We start from the raw sequence: 19,812 nt of genomic DNA, 5'->3' as shown, positions 1-19,812 counted from the left end.
TGTACCACTGTCTGCTGTCTTATCTTTCACCTCCAACCACTGCCAGACTCCACTAACTACCATTAAGTACCACTAACCACCAGTAATTACCACTAACCACCAGGTACAGGCTGGAGCACTACGAACTGTCGTGTGCAGCGGACACTATGACAGGGAGGTGTGCGGGCCAACATCAGGAGTGTACCAAGGCCATGCTTAGCCTGCTGGGTACTGACCTGCACACCAACTGTGTGTGTAAGGGAAACTCCTTCCAGGACATCAACCAGTGCCTCGCCTGGAAGCGTCTCCTCTGGGGCAAGTCCCTTGTGTAGGTCAGTCAAGTGTGGCACTGTTGTGTAGGTCAGTCAAGTGTGGCACTGTTGTGTAGGTCAGTCAAGTGTGGCACTGTTGTGTAGGTCAGTCAAGTGTGGCACTGTTGTGTAGGTCAGTCAAGTGTGGCACTGTTGTGTAGGTCAGTCAACATTTTAGGCTGTGTCATCCCTTTATACATTAGAACAAGTTAATTTATGCATCATGATGGTGTCACTTAATAACAATAGTGCCACAGACACTCGGGTCTTATTTATAGTTATATACAAGTGTCGCTTTAGTCTAGTTATTCATCATAAAGACAATGGGTGTCTTGCCTGAGTGATAATGTTTACAGACTTAGGTGGTTTGGTTCCTGCCTCCTATGATGAGGCAGGCTCTCTCTCTCTCTCTCTCTCTCTCTCTCTCAGACCTAACAAGAGCCTTCCATTTCAACAGTTGAGTCTCAGTTGACGTACCACTTGGCTCAGCTGGGTCTGGATACTGAGGTGTTGGTGTCCTCCTTCACTGACGACCACCACGACCACCACGACCAGCACCAGGGTGAGTGGGGGAGGCAGGGGGACCACCACGACCAGCACCAGGGTGAGTGGGGGAGGCAGGGGGACCACCACGACCAGCACCAGCACCAAGGTGAGTGGGGGAAGCAAGGAAGGGAGAAGGGACTCAAGGGAGAGAAGGGCAGGTAGGGAGGGGGGGCGGGAGGGAGGGAGGGAAGTATTCTTGACGTGACCTTTATGAAGATGACTCGGTACCTCGCCAAACAACACACAACAGGACGTAAACAATGTTGAATTAAAGATAAATACTAAATCACTGTGGTTGAGGATGGAGCAGTGCTGATAACAAGTATAAACAGTTATCTGGGTAATAAGTGGGCGAGGTGAGGTTTAGAAAGATCATCTTAAAAAGGTTTCTGTCCTGGAAATATTATTGGAACTAACTGAACACTCACAAAACGTCTCACGCTGGGCTCCAGGCTACACGCCCACAATAGTATCTTTCTTTCCTCTGTTGCCACGTTTACATTCTGTACATTCACACAAAACATTTTAGTGAAAGTTCCAAGGAAAAGATAAGCCACTATCAAGCGAGTGAGACTAAGAGATTCCTGCACTTCTACCTGTTCTCTCGTGATCCCCAGGAGAGAAGGACCCGGCGCCCCAGTATCCAGTAGGTCGTGGGGACAACTACCACGACGACAACGGATACGACCCAGTAGACGACCAGAAGGATGCAAATGCCAAGCTGATGCAGGTGGACGGCACACGACTACAGGCGAGGAAGGTAGCGAGCACCGCCCAGAGTGACCACACCCTCCCTCAGGCTGCTCCTGCAGCCCCGTCCTCCTCCACCACAACTACCACCACTACTAGCACTACCACGACCATTCTCCCGGATAGTAAGTATTACCACCGTCCTTACCATCATTACCACCACAATCACTACACCACTACTACCATCATTACCACCACCACCACCACCACCCCAGCCACTACTACCACCACCACCACAATTATTATTACATTATAAAAAAAAATCCTTAATTGTTGCGCTTCACCACCAGTTGTGAGTTGTGTTACAGAGGGTTTATAACTTAAATTAAACCTAACCTAACCTCACCCCCCCCCCATCCTTCAGGTAGCATTAGGGTATTTTAATCAACAGGAGAAATAACCAAAGAAGAGCGGAGGAGGTAAAGTAATCTTGAGGTGATCCCAAACTAAGAGGTGTAATAAGAGAGGTATGTGTGTTGTGTTGCAGGATATTGCGTGGTTCAACAGACGGACGACTCTCCAACACACATCCTGAAGGAGGGCGACAGTATGAGGGTAAGTCGTCGAGCTTCTTACAACATGGCAACTGTGTACAGTGTTAATGTTGGTTCATATATACGTCACAGCTGATGAAATTATACTTTGTTGCCAAAAAATTATTAGATATGAGTGAAATACATAAAAAATAACAATCCCCAAATCTCCATACTGGTAAAAAAAGAAAATTTCGCAAAATATTAAATAAAAAAAAACATTGCAACCATAAACAAGCCTTATAAAAGAGCCAGGGATATATTTCTTACACACTGGGTCCCTGAGATGAAGGTTACGCGACCCTGAGCTAAACGATTCTATAGCAAGAGGTTTGTTTAGGTAAAATTCTTCCTTATAATTATATAGGTTTTGTTTAGGTTATATTAGTAATCCCTATTAATTGTATTTTTCAGTTATACAAAGAAGGTGACCAAGACTGTTCTGAACTCTGTTACTGTGAACGCCACAATCATACCAAATGTAAGGTAAGTGTGGCAGGTGTGTGTGTGTGGGAGACAGGTGTATGTGTGGAGGGATAGGTGTGTACAGATGTGTGTAGGAAAGACAGGTAGTGTGACAGACAGGTGTGAGTGACAGATACAGGTGTGTGTGTGTGTGGGGGGGCAGGTGAGTTAAAATATCAAGGACATTTTCGAAAACTTTTCCTCTTGTTAATAATTTCTTCAATAATTAGCTAAGTTAATTTTCAGTGGAAGAAAGAAACAAAGAACTGTTTACATGTCATTGGTGAAGGTCTTATCCTAATGTTTATTTATCTCCTTTAATTCTTATTATTCTTTCCTTCCCTCTCTTATCTTCCTTCTTTCGTTATCCATCTATTTAATTTCTTTTGTTCACCCTTTCCTTCCACTAGTTAATCTATACCTTCTCATCTCCAGCCTTCTTTCTTTTTCTACCCACCTCCCCCTTCCTCTCTCTATCCCTTCCTTTCCCTTTCCTTCAGTGCCTTTACCCTCAGACTGCAGCATTACGAGGTGAGCAGTATCACACACACACACACACACACACACACACACACACACACACACACACACACACACACACACACACACACACTTTCTCCTCATGAACGTTTCGTACAAAATTCTAGAATAGTTTGGACATTTTCTCAGCTTTAATACCTCCCAGATACCTCCTGACCTCCCTCACAGCTAATGGGACGGCTTTTATGCCTCTTAACCTCTCCCGCAGGTGTTAAAGGCCTCTTAAACATCCTGATCTCCTCCCCCCACAGGTGCTGGAGTGCGTGGAGAACAAGCCGTGTGAGACTAACTTCGCCGTGTACAACCACAACGCCCCGGCCTACCAAGCTTACAGGGGCGAGTGTATCTGTTACTCTGGGGACTTCATCTGCCAGCGCCCCAAACCAGGTATGGACCCGTACAGTGAGGACAGCACAGATGAGGAACATTGTAAAGAATGGTTAGAGTGTTGTTGTCACTTTATGATGCTATTTTATAAAACAGTCATTGTATGTTGCTGTAATACAGTCACCAGTCACAGTACGTTGTTGTGTTACAGTCACCAGTCACTATATGTTGTTGTGTTACAGTCACTGTACGTTGTTGTGTTACAGTCACTGTACGTTGTTGTGTTACAGTCACTGTACGTTGTTGTGTTACAGTCACTGTACGTTGTTGTGTTACAGTCACTGTACGTTGTTGTGTTACAGTCACTGTACGTTGTTGTGTTACAGTCACTGTACGTTGTTGTGTTACAGAGGAATTCGAGTTACCGACGGGACTGTTCCTGCTGCTGGGGTTCAGCAAGACGGAGGAGGCGCTGCTGAGGAACGTGACGGGCGGCACCGCTATCGAGGCTCTTGCTCCCCTGCAGGAGATCTTCACCACCATCTCTGCTAACATGGGCGTTAGTATTACTTCCCCTCTGGTACAGTGATACTGTGTGTGTATATATATATATATATATATATATATATATATATATATATATATATATATATATATATATATATATATATATATATATATATATATATATATATATATATATATATATATATATATATATCGCTCTCTCTCTCTCAACATATATAGTAACAACATTCATTTGTCTTCCTGCAGGAGGAGTGTCGACTTGAAGTGTTCCAGCACACGAGGGACAACTTGGTGCTTCAAGTGCGACACATCGATGTGTCTTCTAGCGTCGTCAACAACACCTACACCCTCAATATGCTGCAGGAGGAGAGGGTACGTGTGTGTGTGTGTGTGTGTGTGTATTATTCCTGTGGTATTAACTTTGAGGTACGTATCCTTCCCAAAAGACTTTCCATAATGTAATACAATATAAGTTTCTGGGGCAAATATTTATTCCAATTTCTTCCAATGTTAATAATTCTTTTGAGGACTTCTCTATAGCCAAGATTATCCTTCATGTATCCAGGACTAATCTAAGTTATCGAATTTTAATCCTTGTTTTCTCTAGTGTCTGTAAGATTAGCCCCCAGCTCATTATACCTTAAGATTAACCACACTAACGCAAACCTAACCTAACCTAGGAGAACAATATCTAACCTAATCTAATCTAACATTATCTAACCTAATCTAACCTAATGGTCAAAGTAACATTAGGGTATTCAATCATTAGATGAAATAAACTGAGTTGGGGATGTCTAATCTTCAGGTGATTCTTTTTTTTTACTCCTAAATGTGGTGAGAGCTCTCGTGCAGAAAGACTCGTGAGTGTTGTAGCCATCACCAAGGACCTCCCTTACACTCACTACCTCGTGGTCCTTTTCTGTAGTTTTCAAGGTTCCTCTGCCATCACCAACTACCAACCCAGTGTTAGATGTGGCTGGTTGACTAGCAGTAAGGACTATTCTAAGGAAGGAGACGATTTACTTTCTGGTGGTAGATGATTCACTAGAGATGGCTGGTTCCATTCCAAAACTACAGGTGCCTCTAACTCATATAGTCCCCATCATTCCAGAACCGATGCGACCGGCCCATCAGTAAGGTGGTGAAGATGATCAACTATCGAGAACCCAAGATCCACCACGACGTGCGTCTCTCCCTCTTCGTGTTGGCTGAGGTTATAGACACCGTTCCCAGCCCTCAGAGGATCAGCGGTGGGCAAGCTTGTCCCGATAGCGTGGGCGCGTGCTGGTTGGCGTGGGTGACGGGCGTGGCGCTGGTGTTGATGGGGAGACTCCACACGATAGACTGGAGGGCGGCGAGTGTGTTGTGATACCCCCATTATCCTAACACTTATTCTCGCGGGCAACAAGAAATAGAGGAATAAGGATGTAAATAAAAGAATTGTAGAGCGTTAAGAGGATGAAGATTTTAATGTTTATTTTGTAAATAAACTAGTAGGAGTTGTTTTAGTTAAGTAGTGGAGTATACCAAACTGACGTAGACAGTTGTGTGTGGAGTATATCTTTCTGAGTTTGTCGCCGCTGTCAGCAACTGTACATTGGGTGGATGATTTTTTTTTGGGTTCGTGTAGAGGTGTATTTCGATGTTTGGCCGCACTCACTGTTCCGCCGCCAACAATTGTAAGAGTAAAGTCGTCAGGTGGCTGCAGTATCATCAGATGTGCTTATTTTATAATTAGATCAATATTGCTGCCAGTTGATGTGTATTCCTTGGAGGATGGTGATGCCACGGGCTGTCTGGTTTGTTTTAGCTTTTCTTGACAGAGGCTGCAGCTGGCCAGTATGACGTCACCATTGTCTCGGGGCTTCTTTCGTGAGCAGCAACTTCTCAGCGGTGTTTCCTTTGCCTACTGTGTTAGCAGATGTTTTGTTAGAGGTCAGTAACTTGTGTACAGTCAGCGTCACATTACCGTTACACTTACAGCTCTGAGAGACACAGCGTCACACTACCGTCACACTCACATCTCTAAGGGACACACCAGTGATATATCCAGTCGTTACATTGTCCTCCTGAAAATTTCAGTCATTGGTTCTTTTCAGTGAAATGACAAACAAAATTTCACTTAAACTCGACAGAATTTAAATGTTGTCTCTGGTCCCAAATTTCAGGAAGAAATTACCAAATAATTTAATTCAGCTCCCGGTGAGGCGTGTCCCACTCCCTCCCACAATTACTGTACATACTGTAGAGGGACGTTGTGAAGGCGGTGGTTCTCGCTGTGTGAGGGTAGTGGACAACATCACACACTCATCCTTCAACACCACGTTACAGTATAAGATTTGTAATTAGTGTATGTAATTATGTAATTAGACAACGTGTAAAAGTTAACAAAGCAATGTGAAGAAACACCTACGCAATAAGCGGATCATGTTTATACATTCATAGACACACACACACACACAGGGCACTCGGGCATCTGAGGTTCCCGGTCCCTGACGCCTGATGTTGATATGAGACGAATAGCAGTAAAACAATGGCAAGACCCTGTGCTGCAGGACGCTGTGAAGTAAGTTACAGCGTCCAGCACGGCGAGGTTCAATGCAAAGGGTTCAGTACACTCAAACATGTAAGTTCCCCTTGACCCGATAATTTATGTCACTTTAACAGGGAAATGTCATCAGCATCTTACGTCCGACTCTGTTCATATGACATTAAAAATATCGCCACCATTACTTCCTGGTTCACACGCAGGGTAAGGCAGGTCAGCAAGGAACAGCGGCAATACTGAGGGGGTTGAATGAGATCCTCATGTTGGCATTGTCTCCTGTAGTGGGGCAGGTCGGGTGGGGGGGTTGTTAGCGGTGTCACCATAGGTCACCGCCTCACCTGGGAACACCTTCAACCGTACGTCACCTCCCACCAACCTGACCGGATATTAAACATAACTACATTTCGTAAAAAGCTTTTGTAATTTTAGTGAAAATAATTGAAAACAAAATTGACAGGGTTATTTTTATATTTTTTTATTTAAAAATGAAGCGTATAGACTTGATTTTTTTGGGTGGGGAACTCGAGGGTTTCAGTGTCACGTATGGAGAGTTTAACCTCAACCCAGAAGACCGAAGTATGAAATTTTGTGATACAGAATGTCATTATATATATATATATTAACACAAGTCAGGTATTGCCACTAATGTTAGCTGTCTTTCTCTTTAATAGATCAGCTTTATTGTGAATAATGCATTTATGAGTACAATACACTGACCCATGCGATGAGTTAGAATGTTTGAATGTGTTTATAAACAATATACTGTTTGCAAATGACATGTTGCGCCGAGTGTCTGTCTTCGTTGTTTAATATGAATGGTTGGTTAAAAGTCCCGAATATTTGGTTCTGATGGTGATGAACCTGAGGAGAGAAATTGGTGCTATTAACGCAGACTGAGAAGTTGTATTTGTAAACCAACAACAAACTTTGGCTGCGTGTACCTACAACAGTTTTTCACATTGCCAAAAAATCTTCTTTTTTGCAAACAAAGGAAAGGGAAATACATAAACCGAAAAGGAGTTAAAGACATTTAGTACCAGAACAGTCCGTTGGTTATATTGGGGCAATGTTGGCTATTTGGTGCTTTTTTGTAGTCTGTCTCCTTGTTTACATTCATGTTGACTTACCGCAAACCCCCAACCTGCATGTCACCAGCCAGTAGACTGCACACGTATATATTTTTAGTTTCCGTTCTGAATATTTGTATTTTTGTATATTTTTGTATATGTGAGCAAATAAATATAGGCATATATATAGAAAGAAAGATTAACAGACTATGTAATTTCACACAATAAAGAGTTTAATCTGTTTACCCATGATTTTTATTTATATATACTATATATATATATATATATATATATATATATATATATATATATATATATATATATATATATATATATATATATATATATATATATATATATATATATATATATACATATATATATACATATATATGTGTGTGTGTGTGTGAAGCTGTAAAATTGCTCACATAACACCATACCTACATGATGGTAACCCTCCCCACCTTGTCCCTCTCACCGTTCTGCAGATGGTGCATTAGATGAATACTGTACTCAAGCTCTGTAATATCGGTATTTTCACGAGTTTTCATTTCTGCAATACTTGTAGAAAATATACTCATAATAATCCGCAAATTCCGACATGTTTTGATTCCAAGATTGTGAGTTACAGAGAGTAATTAAAGTGATGGTACAGTCGTCATGTTTACGAGAGGCTGCTTGTCCTTAGGCGGGGAGTGAGGTGGAGGTGCAGTAAACATTCCACTTAAAATTGATTTCATATGAAAATACGTCAAAGATTTCGTGAGTACCTGGAGGATATGAACAGGTTGATAAAATGGAGAATGGGTCCAAGGACACAAACTTGGGGCAGTTTAGCTCTACTGGGAAGGTAGGCAATGTTGGATAAGACAGAGATTCTGTAAATCAGGAAATTTGAACAGCCTGATACATTAAGTAATATAAAGAACAATGAGGGGACCCTGCACAGGCCTCCCTCCCTTATACGCCGCCACCTGCACAACTGTGCACGCACTGGAGAAAAACAGACTGACTTCCTCACTAAACTTTCAATTGAAATATGCCACATTTAGAATCCTTGATGAGTTAGGAAACATAAATCAGGATTATTTCAACACACCGAAAGTTACACATATAATTCTACTTGCCCAATTTAACTGACGTGATCCCCTAATATATCCACTTGTTCTTCTTTTTTTGTTTGTTTGTAGTGAAGGATTATTGGGATGAACGCCCTTGTTGACAGTATTCATAATTTTCATATATATATATATATATATATATATATATATATATATATATATATATATATATATATATATATATATATATATATATATAACGTCAGCAATATAATAAGGAGAAACAGACAATCGGAATTGAATGAAATAAACTTACAGTGTGGTCGTGGCAGGTGTCAGGTGTCAGGGCCAGGTGGCAGCACAGGCGAGGTCCACCAGCTGATGTAAACAACTATGGACGTGGAGGTTGAGGAGGTGGCTAAACTCTTATTTCCTGAGGGAATACCTGGTACGTAGGTCATACAGCATCTTAAGGTGACTCTGACATTAGTTTGGAGTTATTGTTTATGAAATTCTAGAGGTGATATTGTAGTATTAGGGACTTAACAGATTCATGTTCCTTGGCACCGGCCGAACTGTAGGGTGTAAGAGGGCGAGGAATCTGGACAGCCACTGAGGTTGGAGGCTATACACCCAAATATAACCAAAGGGTAACCATTGGTGAAGGCTGGCCTCTTGATAATTAGGTTTTCAAAATAACATGATGGTTTTTCAAGATCTAATTTCAAAGTGCAGTGCGTATGCTAATTCAAAGACAAGTGTGCCATACTTCCCTTGCAGTCTTTAACTATCATATACTGAATGGGCCTCTATACTATTAAGAAATTAGTATTTATAAATATATCATTCTGCAAAAGAAGTCAATGAACTGTCGAAGCTTTGCCAGTGTTATGGTTCTATTATTATTGGTAATAGTAAAGGACAGGTGCAGAACTCCTCCACCTGACTTGGTTTATTCTTGGTAAGAAATGTGTTTTCATCTACAGAAAATGTATTTAAATAGCTGATGAACCCAGATCTCTGTTTTCTACTATTTTCCATACTTTTACCCCAATGACTTGTCTACTAAATCTTACCTAACCTAGGGTACCGAGTAGGTTAAGCTGTTAGGGTAATACTTGACGAGAGTGGTCTGACCTTAGCCTTGATTTGAAGAAATTTTTACCTTTGAAATTAAAAGTTTTCTCCACAAAAATTTAATAAAAGGTGCACGAGAAATGTGTGCTACTCAATGTCACTGTCTACTTCCAAAATCAACTGCTTGCTATGTATTATAGTAACAAAGTACATTATAGTAGATCTTGACATCTTTAAGTTGTATCAAATTTCCTTCAGAAAGAAAACACTGTATTTGTGTAGACTGTAGATAACATTATTTTGAAATATGGCTGTAAAGCAGATACTGTACTGCATTATGGGAATTTTAGTCAGAAAACATTTTGAAATTTTGATGAATAATACTACAGTACTGTACTTTGGTTTGATGTGATTAAGTGTGAGTTACAGCATTTAATAAATTGTGTGATTGGCAGTTTTCTCTTTAATAAATACTGTACCTCATAATTAGCTGCTCATTGTTGTGCTTTTTGTTTGTGCTACCACCAGCATGATTGAAACTTTGTGATATTTTGTACATTTTCAGATTCATGGAAAGACAGTGAGGAGTTCAGCAATTACATCATACAGCTGGCATCATGTGGCGTAGAGAAATTAGGTATTAACTATGCTGTAGTTTTATTCTTTGATATAAATCTTATGTGTGAGGATCATCATGGGGTGTCCTGTGAGACTCTGCTAACTAGATCAGTCATGATTATGTTTTTCAATTATGAGATGATAATTTTCATTGGTTTGTCATGTGTGAATAGAAGGAGTAATTAAATGTAAATTATTCTAGCGAAGGAAGGTGGTCATCTGCGAGAAGAGAGAGCAGCTATCTTGGATCAGACAAGAGACTTGGCTTACACAAACTACAAGACCTTTATCCACACTGCTGACTGCTCTAGAGCAATTTATAAGGATGTAAGTACTAGTGATTTAAAATATTCAATTAAAGTTATTTATATAAGTACAGTAGAGAGCACTATGTGTGTATGTGCTGTTATAGTGGAATACCCTCCTACCATCTACACTGTATGTCCTTGACAGTCCTTGTCATGCACAAAATAATTTTGCACTTTATGTTTTCCAAGTGATTTTTCTATATTGTATACTTATAAATGTTTTCATTTACAACTTTAAATAAACAATGTAATTTAAAATGTTTTAACACTTGCCTGAAGTCAAGTACAGTAGTTTCATAATTATCGAAATACAGTACAGTACAGTACATGTACTTTAAAGTCAAGAAATATCCATGGTACCAGAAGTTCATTGTTTCTTATTAATTATAAGTGTGCAACTATTGTTATTTATCTGCAGTACTAATTTAGCATCGACCCAGAGACATGGATGGACTTGCGTAAGAAGAAAATTCTATTAACAACCTTGACTTCCTCTGTCGTGCAGTTCACTAGAGTGGAGAGCCACCTGGAGGGTCTTTCATCCTGTCTGCCCAACTTGAGGGGAAGAGTGGAGGGATTCTTAGTTACATCGAGGAACCTAGCACAGTCGCGCCACCTAACCTCACTAACACTTACAAAGCATACACAGTTATTGGAGGTGAGAAATATTATATACTGTGTCTCTTTAACCAATCTCTTAATATTTATTTGGCTATTTTCAATTGAGGAAAGTGGAAGAGACACTCAGGTTGGCTTAAACAGAGTGACCCATGACATCCATACTACTTGAATGCTTCATGGCAATGTAACGTATTCTTTTTGATTATCAGTTTGCTATGTCAATAACTTCATCATCATTTATTTTTAACACTCTCATAAACAATTATTTTCCATTGTTATTTTGTCTTTCACTGAACACCATAAAGGGAACGTACCAACCTTTCATCAGTCCTCTAAAACTGTTATTAATTTAATATCTTCAGTCTTGTCAATAACTAATCCAACTTGACCATTGAAGATTTATGTTTTGTTTTGTTTTTCCATTGGTGATCATTTTAAGTGTTTATTAAATCCCATTGGTTTTACTTTAATATTTATTTTATGATAACCTTTAATTGCATTTTGTAAACTAGATGGTTGTATTCTCAATTTGTTTATATTTAATAGATTTGTGACAATTTATATGGTTTGTCTACAGATTCTGGAGCTGCCACAACTAATGGACACCTGTGTAAGGAATGGCTATTATGAGGAAGCTTTAGAAATTCTGGCGTATGTTCGTAGACTTGAAAAAAAGCACACAGACATTCCTATCATTGCTGTAAGTATATGCACCTTCTTTACTGTAAAATTTTTAAGAGCTGTGAGTTAAGTGACCTGCATGACCACCTACCAAAACACCCGTGTTTACTTCCAGGTGCTGATATAGACCTTTAAAAATATTAAGTAATTATAGTACTGGACAATATTTATAGTGCTGACTAGAACCTGTATTAACCTCAAACATGTGACCATCTCCATGATTTTTCCAGCTTCATAGTTCAAAGTGTGATTCCCAGGTTTATGAGTTACAGTAAGGTCTAAGACATGGGCAAGAGAAGTAGTTCAGGGTTCATCCATGTGTACCTATTGACTCACTGGCTTTCATAACACACCAGAGAACCATGATCAGAGTTTGCTTTGTATACCCTGGATCATGTGGACAAGATACTGTCTATAAAGCTTCACACTGATCCAAAAGGACAGAACCTGACTCAGAAGTAATGTAGGTTCTGTTAGTGTGTTCCTGTAGGTGATCTCACAGGTCCCTTGACTCCTTTCCATGGCCATATATGGAATTTTATACTTCATTCCTTATTTTTTTGGGTGAATACATGAATATGAGACATGTAAAGTGAAGTACTGAGATGAATTATATGTATTTTATCAGTGAATGTGTCATTTTGCAGGGGATTGTCACAGAGGTACAAGCTGGTACTCGTTTGATGTTGAGTCAGCTTCTTGCCCAGTTGCGGTCACCCTTAGCTCTACCACAGTGCCTCAAAGTAATAGGTATATATTAAATTAACCTTTATTTATTTCTTGGTAATTATATTTCAGATTTATAACTACCGGTACATATCTATCCTATCATTATTTCATTTCTCACAACCCCGTAAGGTGATACGCATGTGTAACCTTTAACCTAACACTACACACATTCCTCCTCACTGACACCATTAAATTTCTAGGCTTTCTATCACACTGCCTCATACTCTGTGTTTCTCTTCTTTCTTTCACATTTATATATTTTTTTTAATGTTTCACTTTGTTCTAAACACACCATCATAATTCTATGTTCAGCCGTTCTTTACTGGGCACCTTGAGTATACGCATTCAAAAAGGTATTCGTACGGAACCCAAGAGACCTTGGTAGTTGTGGCCAGGACTGATATGATCTATTAGTTAATCTCCTCAAGAGCAACAACAGCTCTAATGGGAGCAACTAGGAAACAAGATTTTATCCTACTGTGACACAAAGGGAAATTAAGTGAACCTGATATCACAGAAATAACTGTGTAGAGCCTGGTCTCGAGATCAGCCACACTCCGGGCTTCCAAGCTTAACCTCATTTATCTGCATCTCTCATTGATTTGGGGCATTTTGACCTGGCCATATACCCTGTAGTTCTCGGTACAGGTATTAGTGCTGTAGTTAGTGAAAGATTACTTATATCATGTTAGAAGCATTGACTTAGGTTTTTTTACAGTCCAATTTAAATTCAACTAGCAGGCAAGTTTGGAGTCAGTGTCACCCACTCTGTGTCAGGGTACTACATATTTGATTTCATAGTGAATGATTCAGTCTGGATTTTCTTTTCCTGGCCTCACAAGGTGATACCTATTAATGGGAAGATTTTCTATGAATTAATATAGTGGCAAAAAGTAGGTGAGTATTTGAAGACTTTGGCATTGGAGTTCAAGCTTTCAAGGAGAAGGTTTATAAGCAATGGGGGTAGGTGCTGGTCAAGGTGTACTATATGTATTTTTCTTATATAAAATATTTTCTGGGTACCTCTTGAAACCTTGATGTATTTTAGGTCTGCTGCGGCGTTTAGATGTCTTTACGGAGCCTGAATTGAGACTCAAGTTCCTACAGGCCAGAGACTCATGGTTCAATGGCATCTTAAAGGGCATACCTAAGGAAGATGGTGAGTACTTAAGAATTTGCAGAGTGTGAACTTTATATTGGTACCTGTATTAACTTTGCTTGGAAAGTAGAGTAATGTTGCTTTTTCAGAGTGTATAGGAACTTAAATGTTTGGGGAAGAATGTACAGTACTGCATATATGATCACATCTCAAGCATCAGAAATATGAGATGAGGTGGATGATGAAATGTTGATCTTTTCTTCCATGTACACTTACCATTGTTCTGAGTATGAGGACTTTAGTGAATATAATTTTTTTCTTTAAATCTCCCACAGTATGGTCTCATATATAATTGTTTTCTTTTGACAGCGTATCACCACATAATCAAAGTAGTGGAAGCATCCCGAGTCCACCTCTTTGACATTGTGACTCAGTACAGAGCCATCTTCTCGGATGATGATACAAGATTCAGCCTTGGTGACCCTGAGGTTAATGAACAGGCAATCTTCCACGGCTGGATTTTGCATAAAGTTAGTTGTTAAATGTGTGAAATTTCAGTTGTATGAGTCAATTTATGGCCTCTGAATTCTCATGACTGACATAAGATGGAATGCTACTAATTCACAGAAAGAATTCAATGCTCAGCAGCAGTGTTTTGCTGCAAGCTACATGTTTAGCTTTTATCTCACCCATTCAAATCCAGATTCAGATACAGATTTGTTAGTTGTGTCAGACACAAGTGTGCATTCATGACTGAAGACTCTTACTCACAGGGTTCACTTTATTTAAAAATCCAGCTCAACTATATGGGATATCATGATGTAGCATTCTGTTTCCTGCCACTGATTGAACTGTAAAGACGTTCCTGAGGAGGGATAAGAGTTGATATTGCATTTTATTATTTTTCGGTTCATATTACTGCATACATTTTTATGAATTTGGCCACACAATCTTGAGTTCAGCCAACCATAGTGAACTGTACTTACATTTGACAACTTAATTTTCTAATTCATACCATTGCCTATCATTGTGCAGGTTTTGAATAATACTGTTCTTTACATATAATATACAGTACAGTACTAATGAAATGCTGATAGATCCCAAGTGAATTAAGGCAGGATTACATTTTCTAGTGCTTAGAATTTTATTCATTGACAAGCACACTGGAAGTTCATATCCTCTGAGGTTTGAATATTTAAATACTTAATTAAGATGTCGCATAGAATTTGCAACCTCAACTGAGTGAAAAAATATATTTATAATAACTCAACTACTGTAATCGTTATGAGTAGAGGCATGACCTCAGATTGCAGGGGATTCACTCCTACATATACCTCTGGTAGTCTTCCTTCTGTAATGGATTTTACACAAGAAATGAAAATTAAGAAATGTTACAATAAATTTTAGAGATTATCAAATGAGCATCAAATGTTTGTAAGTTGCTAACAGTAATTACTCTCAATCTTCTGACACTTGTGTACAGGTTAACCAGTTCATCAAGATAGTGGAGAAGGACTTGGAGCGTGGAGTTGGTGCTAACCTGGAGGCTGTCCTGGCCCAGTGTATGTTTTTTGGTCAGTCTTTCAGTCGCATTGGAGCTGATTTCCGAAACCTTCTTATTCCACTGTTCCAGGTCAGTTATGTTAGTCTGTTTACAAAGGATCATTAAAATGTGCAATAATAAAGTACTTTGTGATGTAGCAGAAGTAATTTGATGAAAACCTTAAGTTATTCACACAGTAAATACTTGAATATTATTTTACCTTTTCAGTGAGTCTTACAGTTTCCATTATTTTAACCATACAGAGAGCTGCACTGTTACAATGTGAGAAGGACATTAGGACAGCAAATATTAAATTTGATGAGACGCTAAGTAGCTTCTCTCTGATGGAGGCCCCACAGCTCAGTGCATCCACATCATTTATGGCTGAGACACAGGTAGGTATTCTTGAAAGGACAGTACGTATAATAAGGGGATAAAAACAACGAAAAGAATGTGTGTTGGTATTATTTATTTTTTGCACATAATTTTTTTATGGTCTTAAACTAGGAAAACATGTTTATATACATTTCCAAGACCCCAAAACAACCCTTTGATATTTTTGCATATTTTATTTATACTGTAATTACAGTACGTGTTTAGTCTTTCTTTTACTATTCAGTAAAAACTGTAACATTTACCAGGATAAGGCAAGACCTCCTCTTACTCTGATGGAATTTCCGCCTCTGGCACATTATATGAATGGATTGGTAACAGCGTTTAACACACTACGCCAGTGTTGTCCCGTGGCCACACTACCTGACGTCAATAAGCTACTGCATCAGTCTCTTACAAAGGTGCGTTAAATGCTATTACAGTTTCTGAGTAGTATCCAAACTTATTGAAAAAATTTTGAATTTTTATTGACTACAATAATGAAAGTATTTAGGTTTAGACAACTCAGGATATATCTGCCAGTTTCTTCTAATGTTCAGTTTACTGTACAGGTAATTGCTGCCTTCCTGGAACTTCATCGGCTGGAAAGTTCCGGTTTCACAGCTCGGGAGGAGGCAGCTTTTCAGCGCATGTGCTCAGTTGTAGCTCAAGGTCTTCTTCCACATATCAACAGCTGTCTTCGTCTCCTTTATCCACTTCAGCAAATATCTCTCATCACTGGTGTTCCTGTGATGCAGCTTCAGAGAGAGGTACAAATCATCATTATATATGTATTTTATTCCTAAATATCATTAATGATCCAGAATGAAATGTGGCTTATTTCATTTCACATGGATATTGACAGTGCAGTATTATATGAGTGCCAATACCTAGGGTGCTTAAGTAAGGCAGCTTGTATTCTGCATTTTTGTGTACAGGTATACTGTATACTTGATCCTATATGACTTATAAGGGCTGTGATATTGTTTGCAAGGTAGATATGTTCATTATTGGCTTAAAATCATTGTGTACAGTACACCACAAATTATCATTAAAAACAATTTGTAGCATTTTAAAAAAATTATAAATGTATCTTAGCTTTTATTATAGGAAATATATGGGAAAATGTGTTCAAATTTATGAAATAGTTTTTACCTCATTCTGGTCCTGTTGGAAAGATTGGTAACTACCCTGTACAGTATACTGTAATTAAAAAAATACAGGTACTGTATCTGTAATTGGAACACTGCTTGATCCAAAGGAATTCAGGCTGAAGATCTTCCATTGTACCTACAGTATTTCCAAGTAGTATTAATTTCACAATTTTTTTTTCAATTTCATATTTTCAGAACTTTGGTCTCCTGAATTTAGAAGAGATGCTAGCACCTATCGAGCATCTTCTACCCAAAAAAGAAGAAAACTTAGCCTCTGACTTAGATTTTCTTCAGGATCAAGTTACAGCACTTGGAAGCAGACTTGAAGAATCCCAAGTTGATGCAACAAATGTTACCATAGATAAAGTTTCGAAACTGCAAGTTAGTTCTGACACAGTTCCAGATAATGACCAAATAGAAAAGGCAGTGTCTGTAATTGACACAGAAGCTCCACAGGATGACCTTGATAGAGCACAAGATAATCATGTAAACAGTGCTGCTGAGATGGTACTCTCTCAAGACCTCCATCCTGATGCTCAAGAACACTTATCCAAAACTAAAAAACAAATGACAGCACCTGAAGCTCAGGTGTTAGAGCAACAATTAGATTCAGCTCGGCAATTAATTGCAATGCCAAATGTAACACCACTGTTGGAACCTGTACAACTAGCAGATGAAATGCCTGTGTTAGAACCTGTACAACCAGCAGATGAAATGCCTGTGCTAGAACCTGTACTACCAGCAGATGCAATGCCTGTGTTAGAACCTGTACAACCAGCAGATACAATGCCTGTGTTAGAACCTGTACAACCAGCAGATGAAATGCCTGTGTTAGAACCTGTACAACCAGCAGATGCAATGCCACTGTTAGAACCTGTACAACCAGCAGATGCAATGCCTTTGTTAGAACCTGTACAACCAGCAGATGCAATGCCACTGTTAGAACCTGTACAACCAATATATGTAACACCACCACTAGATACAGTACCACCATTGAACCCAACACCATTAGTAGAACCAGTTCCACCAGCAGACACACCATTATCCACAGACTCATCACTACTGCTATATGACATACCATTACAGTAGATCCAAAACCATCAGTGCATACATCTACCATCACCATCATAACCCTCTGTCCCACAAAACCTAACACCATCATAGAAACTTTTTTGTATAAGAATACCTACCTTTACTGTTAATCATTCAAATATCAACAATCCCAAACAGTTATACACATGTTAACAACCATTAATTAGTGAGATAGTGTTGCTGCATCACCCGATCATCTAGTAAAATTAGTCCGATGTCCTCGCCTTCCTAGAATTAAGTTATATATTGAATTAAAGGTATGGTTAATTTTCATATATGCATTGCTGTATATATATCACGATAAATTTTAACATTACCACAATACTGTATATAAAATACAAGTAATAATTTATGAATGCATATTAATTGTGTACTATTAGTATTGATATAACTGCAATGTTTACATCTTGGAAGTGACAACCCAGGGCACAATCAGAACCTCACCATTCTGTAGTACTGTACACACTCGTATTCCTCCTCCTAGGAAACCTTGGATAAGTCTATAAGCGTTTTCTTCCTTGCCCATGCTTGATACAGCCCAAAATAACCATGGTCTGTCTTGAATGTTTACGTTTGTGTGATACTGTAATTCAACTGATCTCGCGTGACCACTGTGAGTGCATTAAGCCAGAATTATAGTACCAGATTTGCCTGCCGGTTTGAAAAAATTGCCAGTGAAGGTGCTCGTGATGCAGCCTTATATATATTGTTGTTTTTTGTTTTTGTTTTTCATATATCTTTGTTTTCTTTCTCTTGTTAATACAGTATTTACCTAAGACAACTCTGATTTTTCACCAAATTATTTTTTAGTGCAAATATTTGATGACTCCACCAATGTAATTAATACAGTGTAGTAATCAAACAAACATCAGATATCTTCAGTAATCTGTTTTAAAGAGTTGTGTGTCTTTAATACAGGTATGGAGGTGGTGTACATAAAAGAAAAAATATATCATAAAATATATATCAAGCTAATTTGCCAGAGAGAGCTTTTAACATTTTAACATTTTTTAATTTAGGGGGATACCTGATCCTGTTGTCTGTACACAGAGAAGCAGCAGGAACCTCAAAAATGGTGCCCTGTTGTCCTTACCAAAGAGAGAGACAAGGTCTTTACTGCTAGAGATGGTGCCAAAGTTAACTCAATTGCAGGAGTAAGAGGTGGCTGGCTGAAGTTCAAGAGTCATTGCATTTATTGATGTCAAAAGGGCCTTCACTTCACTTCAAGTTATATACAGTATCGCCAAAGTAAGAAGTGTGTTGTATGGTAGTGAAATATAGCAGATAACTCTCTGGTACTCTTGCCCATGGTCGGAAATATCTTCCCGACACAGGTTGCGTCAGTAACAGGAATGGTTTTTCCATTTTAGTAAACATTGGGTAGTGCAATCCAGACCCAAATTGCACCATTAGAGATGCATCTACCAGCCCAAGAGGCTAATGGGAGGAACTTAGATGTGAGATACGGCTGAGCGGCAGGTGTTGCGCCAACACGGGAGCGTTTAGCGACGTAATTTGCATCTAAAGACCACGAGAGGGTTAAAGAGAATGACAGAGTTTTACGAGATAAAATGAGAAAAGGGAAACGGATGTGTAATAATACTTGGAGATAGGAAACCCTGCTCAGAGCTAATAGAGCATTAGAGGAGTTTTGTATATGGGTAGGCTGAAATGGTTGAGGCATATGGAGAGAAGGGAAGAGATTAGTTAAGACAAAAGATACAAGAGTGAACTAAGGGTAGGCCAAGAATAACAGTAGTAGTTAAAGTCTATGAAACATCATTTGTCTCGGTTCACACGTAAACAAGCAATGTCAGCTTCCCTGAAGCACATTTACGATGAAAACGTCAGAAAACTAAAAGT

At 39.1% G+C, this 19,812-nt stretch overlaps 2 protein-coding genes across 3 annotated transcripts in view; both read left to right on the top strand.

The window, feature by feature from the left end:
- The window catches only part of LOC121875950, a 52,914-nt gene extending 45,075 nt beyond the window's left edge, over positions 1–7,839 (top strand). The window contains 10 exon segments of the mRNA XM_042380750.1: positions 104–297; positions 300–311; positions 748–852; positions 1,454–1,711; positions 2,074–2,141; positions 2,534–2,605; positions 3,376–3,511; positions 3,862–4,010; positions 4,226–4,351; positions 5,091–7,839. Of these exon segments, the coding sequence (XP_042236684.1) occupies positions 104–297; positions 300–311; positions 748–852; positions 1,454–1,711; positions 2,074–2,141; positions 2,534–2,605; positions 3,376–3,511; positions 3,862–4,010; positions 4,226–4,351; positions 5,091–5,348 (1,378 nt within the window). The 3' untranslated portion in view covers positions 5,349–7,839.
- Positions 7,840–8,991: 1,152 nt separating this feature from the next.
- Positions 8,992–18,725, top strand: LOC121876704 (conserved oligomeric Golgi complex subunit 8-like). 2 transcript variants are annotated; one of them, XM_042382057.1, is made up of 13 exons: positions 8,992–9,103; positions 10,298–10,369; positions 10,553–10,677; positions 11,164–11,316; positions 11,857–11,979; positions 12,608–12,710; positions 13,738–13,848; positions 14,158–14,318; positions 15,272–15,421; positions 15,595–15,726; positions 15,973–16,125; positions 16,276–16,473; positions 17,053–18,725. In XM_042382057.1, exons 1-13 carry the CDS (start codon positions 9,049–9,051, stop codon positions 17,944–17,946), a joined length of 2,430 nt encoding a protein of 809 aa, XP_042237991.1. In that variant the 5' UTR covers positions 8,992–9,048; the 3' UTR covers positions 17,947–18,725. The 2 variants fall into 2 exon arrangements, with proteins under 2 accessions (XP_042237991.1, XP_042238001.1); XM_042382067.1 differs by lacking the exons at positions 8,992–9,103; positions 10,298–10,369 and having other exon boundaries at positions 11,077–11,316.
- The last annotated feature ends 1,087 nt before the right edge of the window (positions 18,726–19,812 follow it).

The sequence above is a fragment of the Homarus americanus genome, unplaced genomic scaffold, assembly GCF_018991925.1.
Source record: "Homarus americanus isolate GMGI-L3 unplaced genomic scaffold, GMGI_Hamer_2.0 scaffold33468, whole genome shotgun sequence".
Lineage (NCBI taxonomy): Eukaryota > Metazoa > Arthropoda > Malacostraca > Decapoda > Nephropidae > Homarus > Homarus americanus.
The sequence above is the reverse complement of the archived record's forward strand: the minus strand, read 5'-3'. Positions and strand labels throughout refer to the sequence as shown.

Excerpts from the sequence above, each read along its gene's own strand:
- LOC121876704 (XM_042382057.1), top strand. The coding sequence starts at position 9,049 with ATGGACGTGGAGGTTGAGGAGGTGGCTAAACTCTTATTTCCTGAGGGA. Across the intron at positions 13,849-14,157 it reads GGGCATACCTAAGGAAGATG|CGTATCACCACATAATCAAA; the intron begins GTGAGTACTTAA and ends TTCTTTTGACAG. Across the intron at positions 16,126-16,275 it reads TGCATCAGTCTCTTACAAAG|GTAATTGCTGCCTTCCTGGA; the intron begins GTGCGTTAAATG and ends TTTACTGTACAG.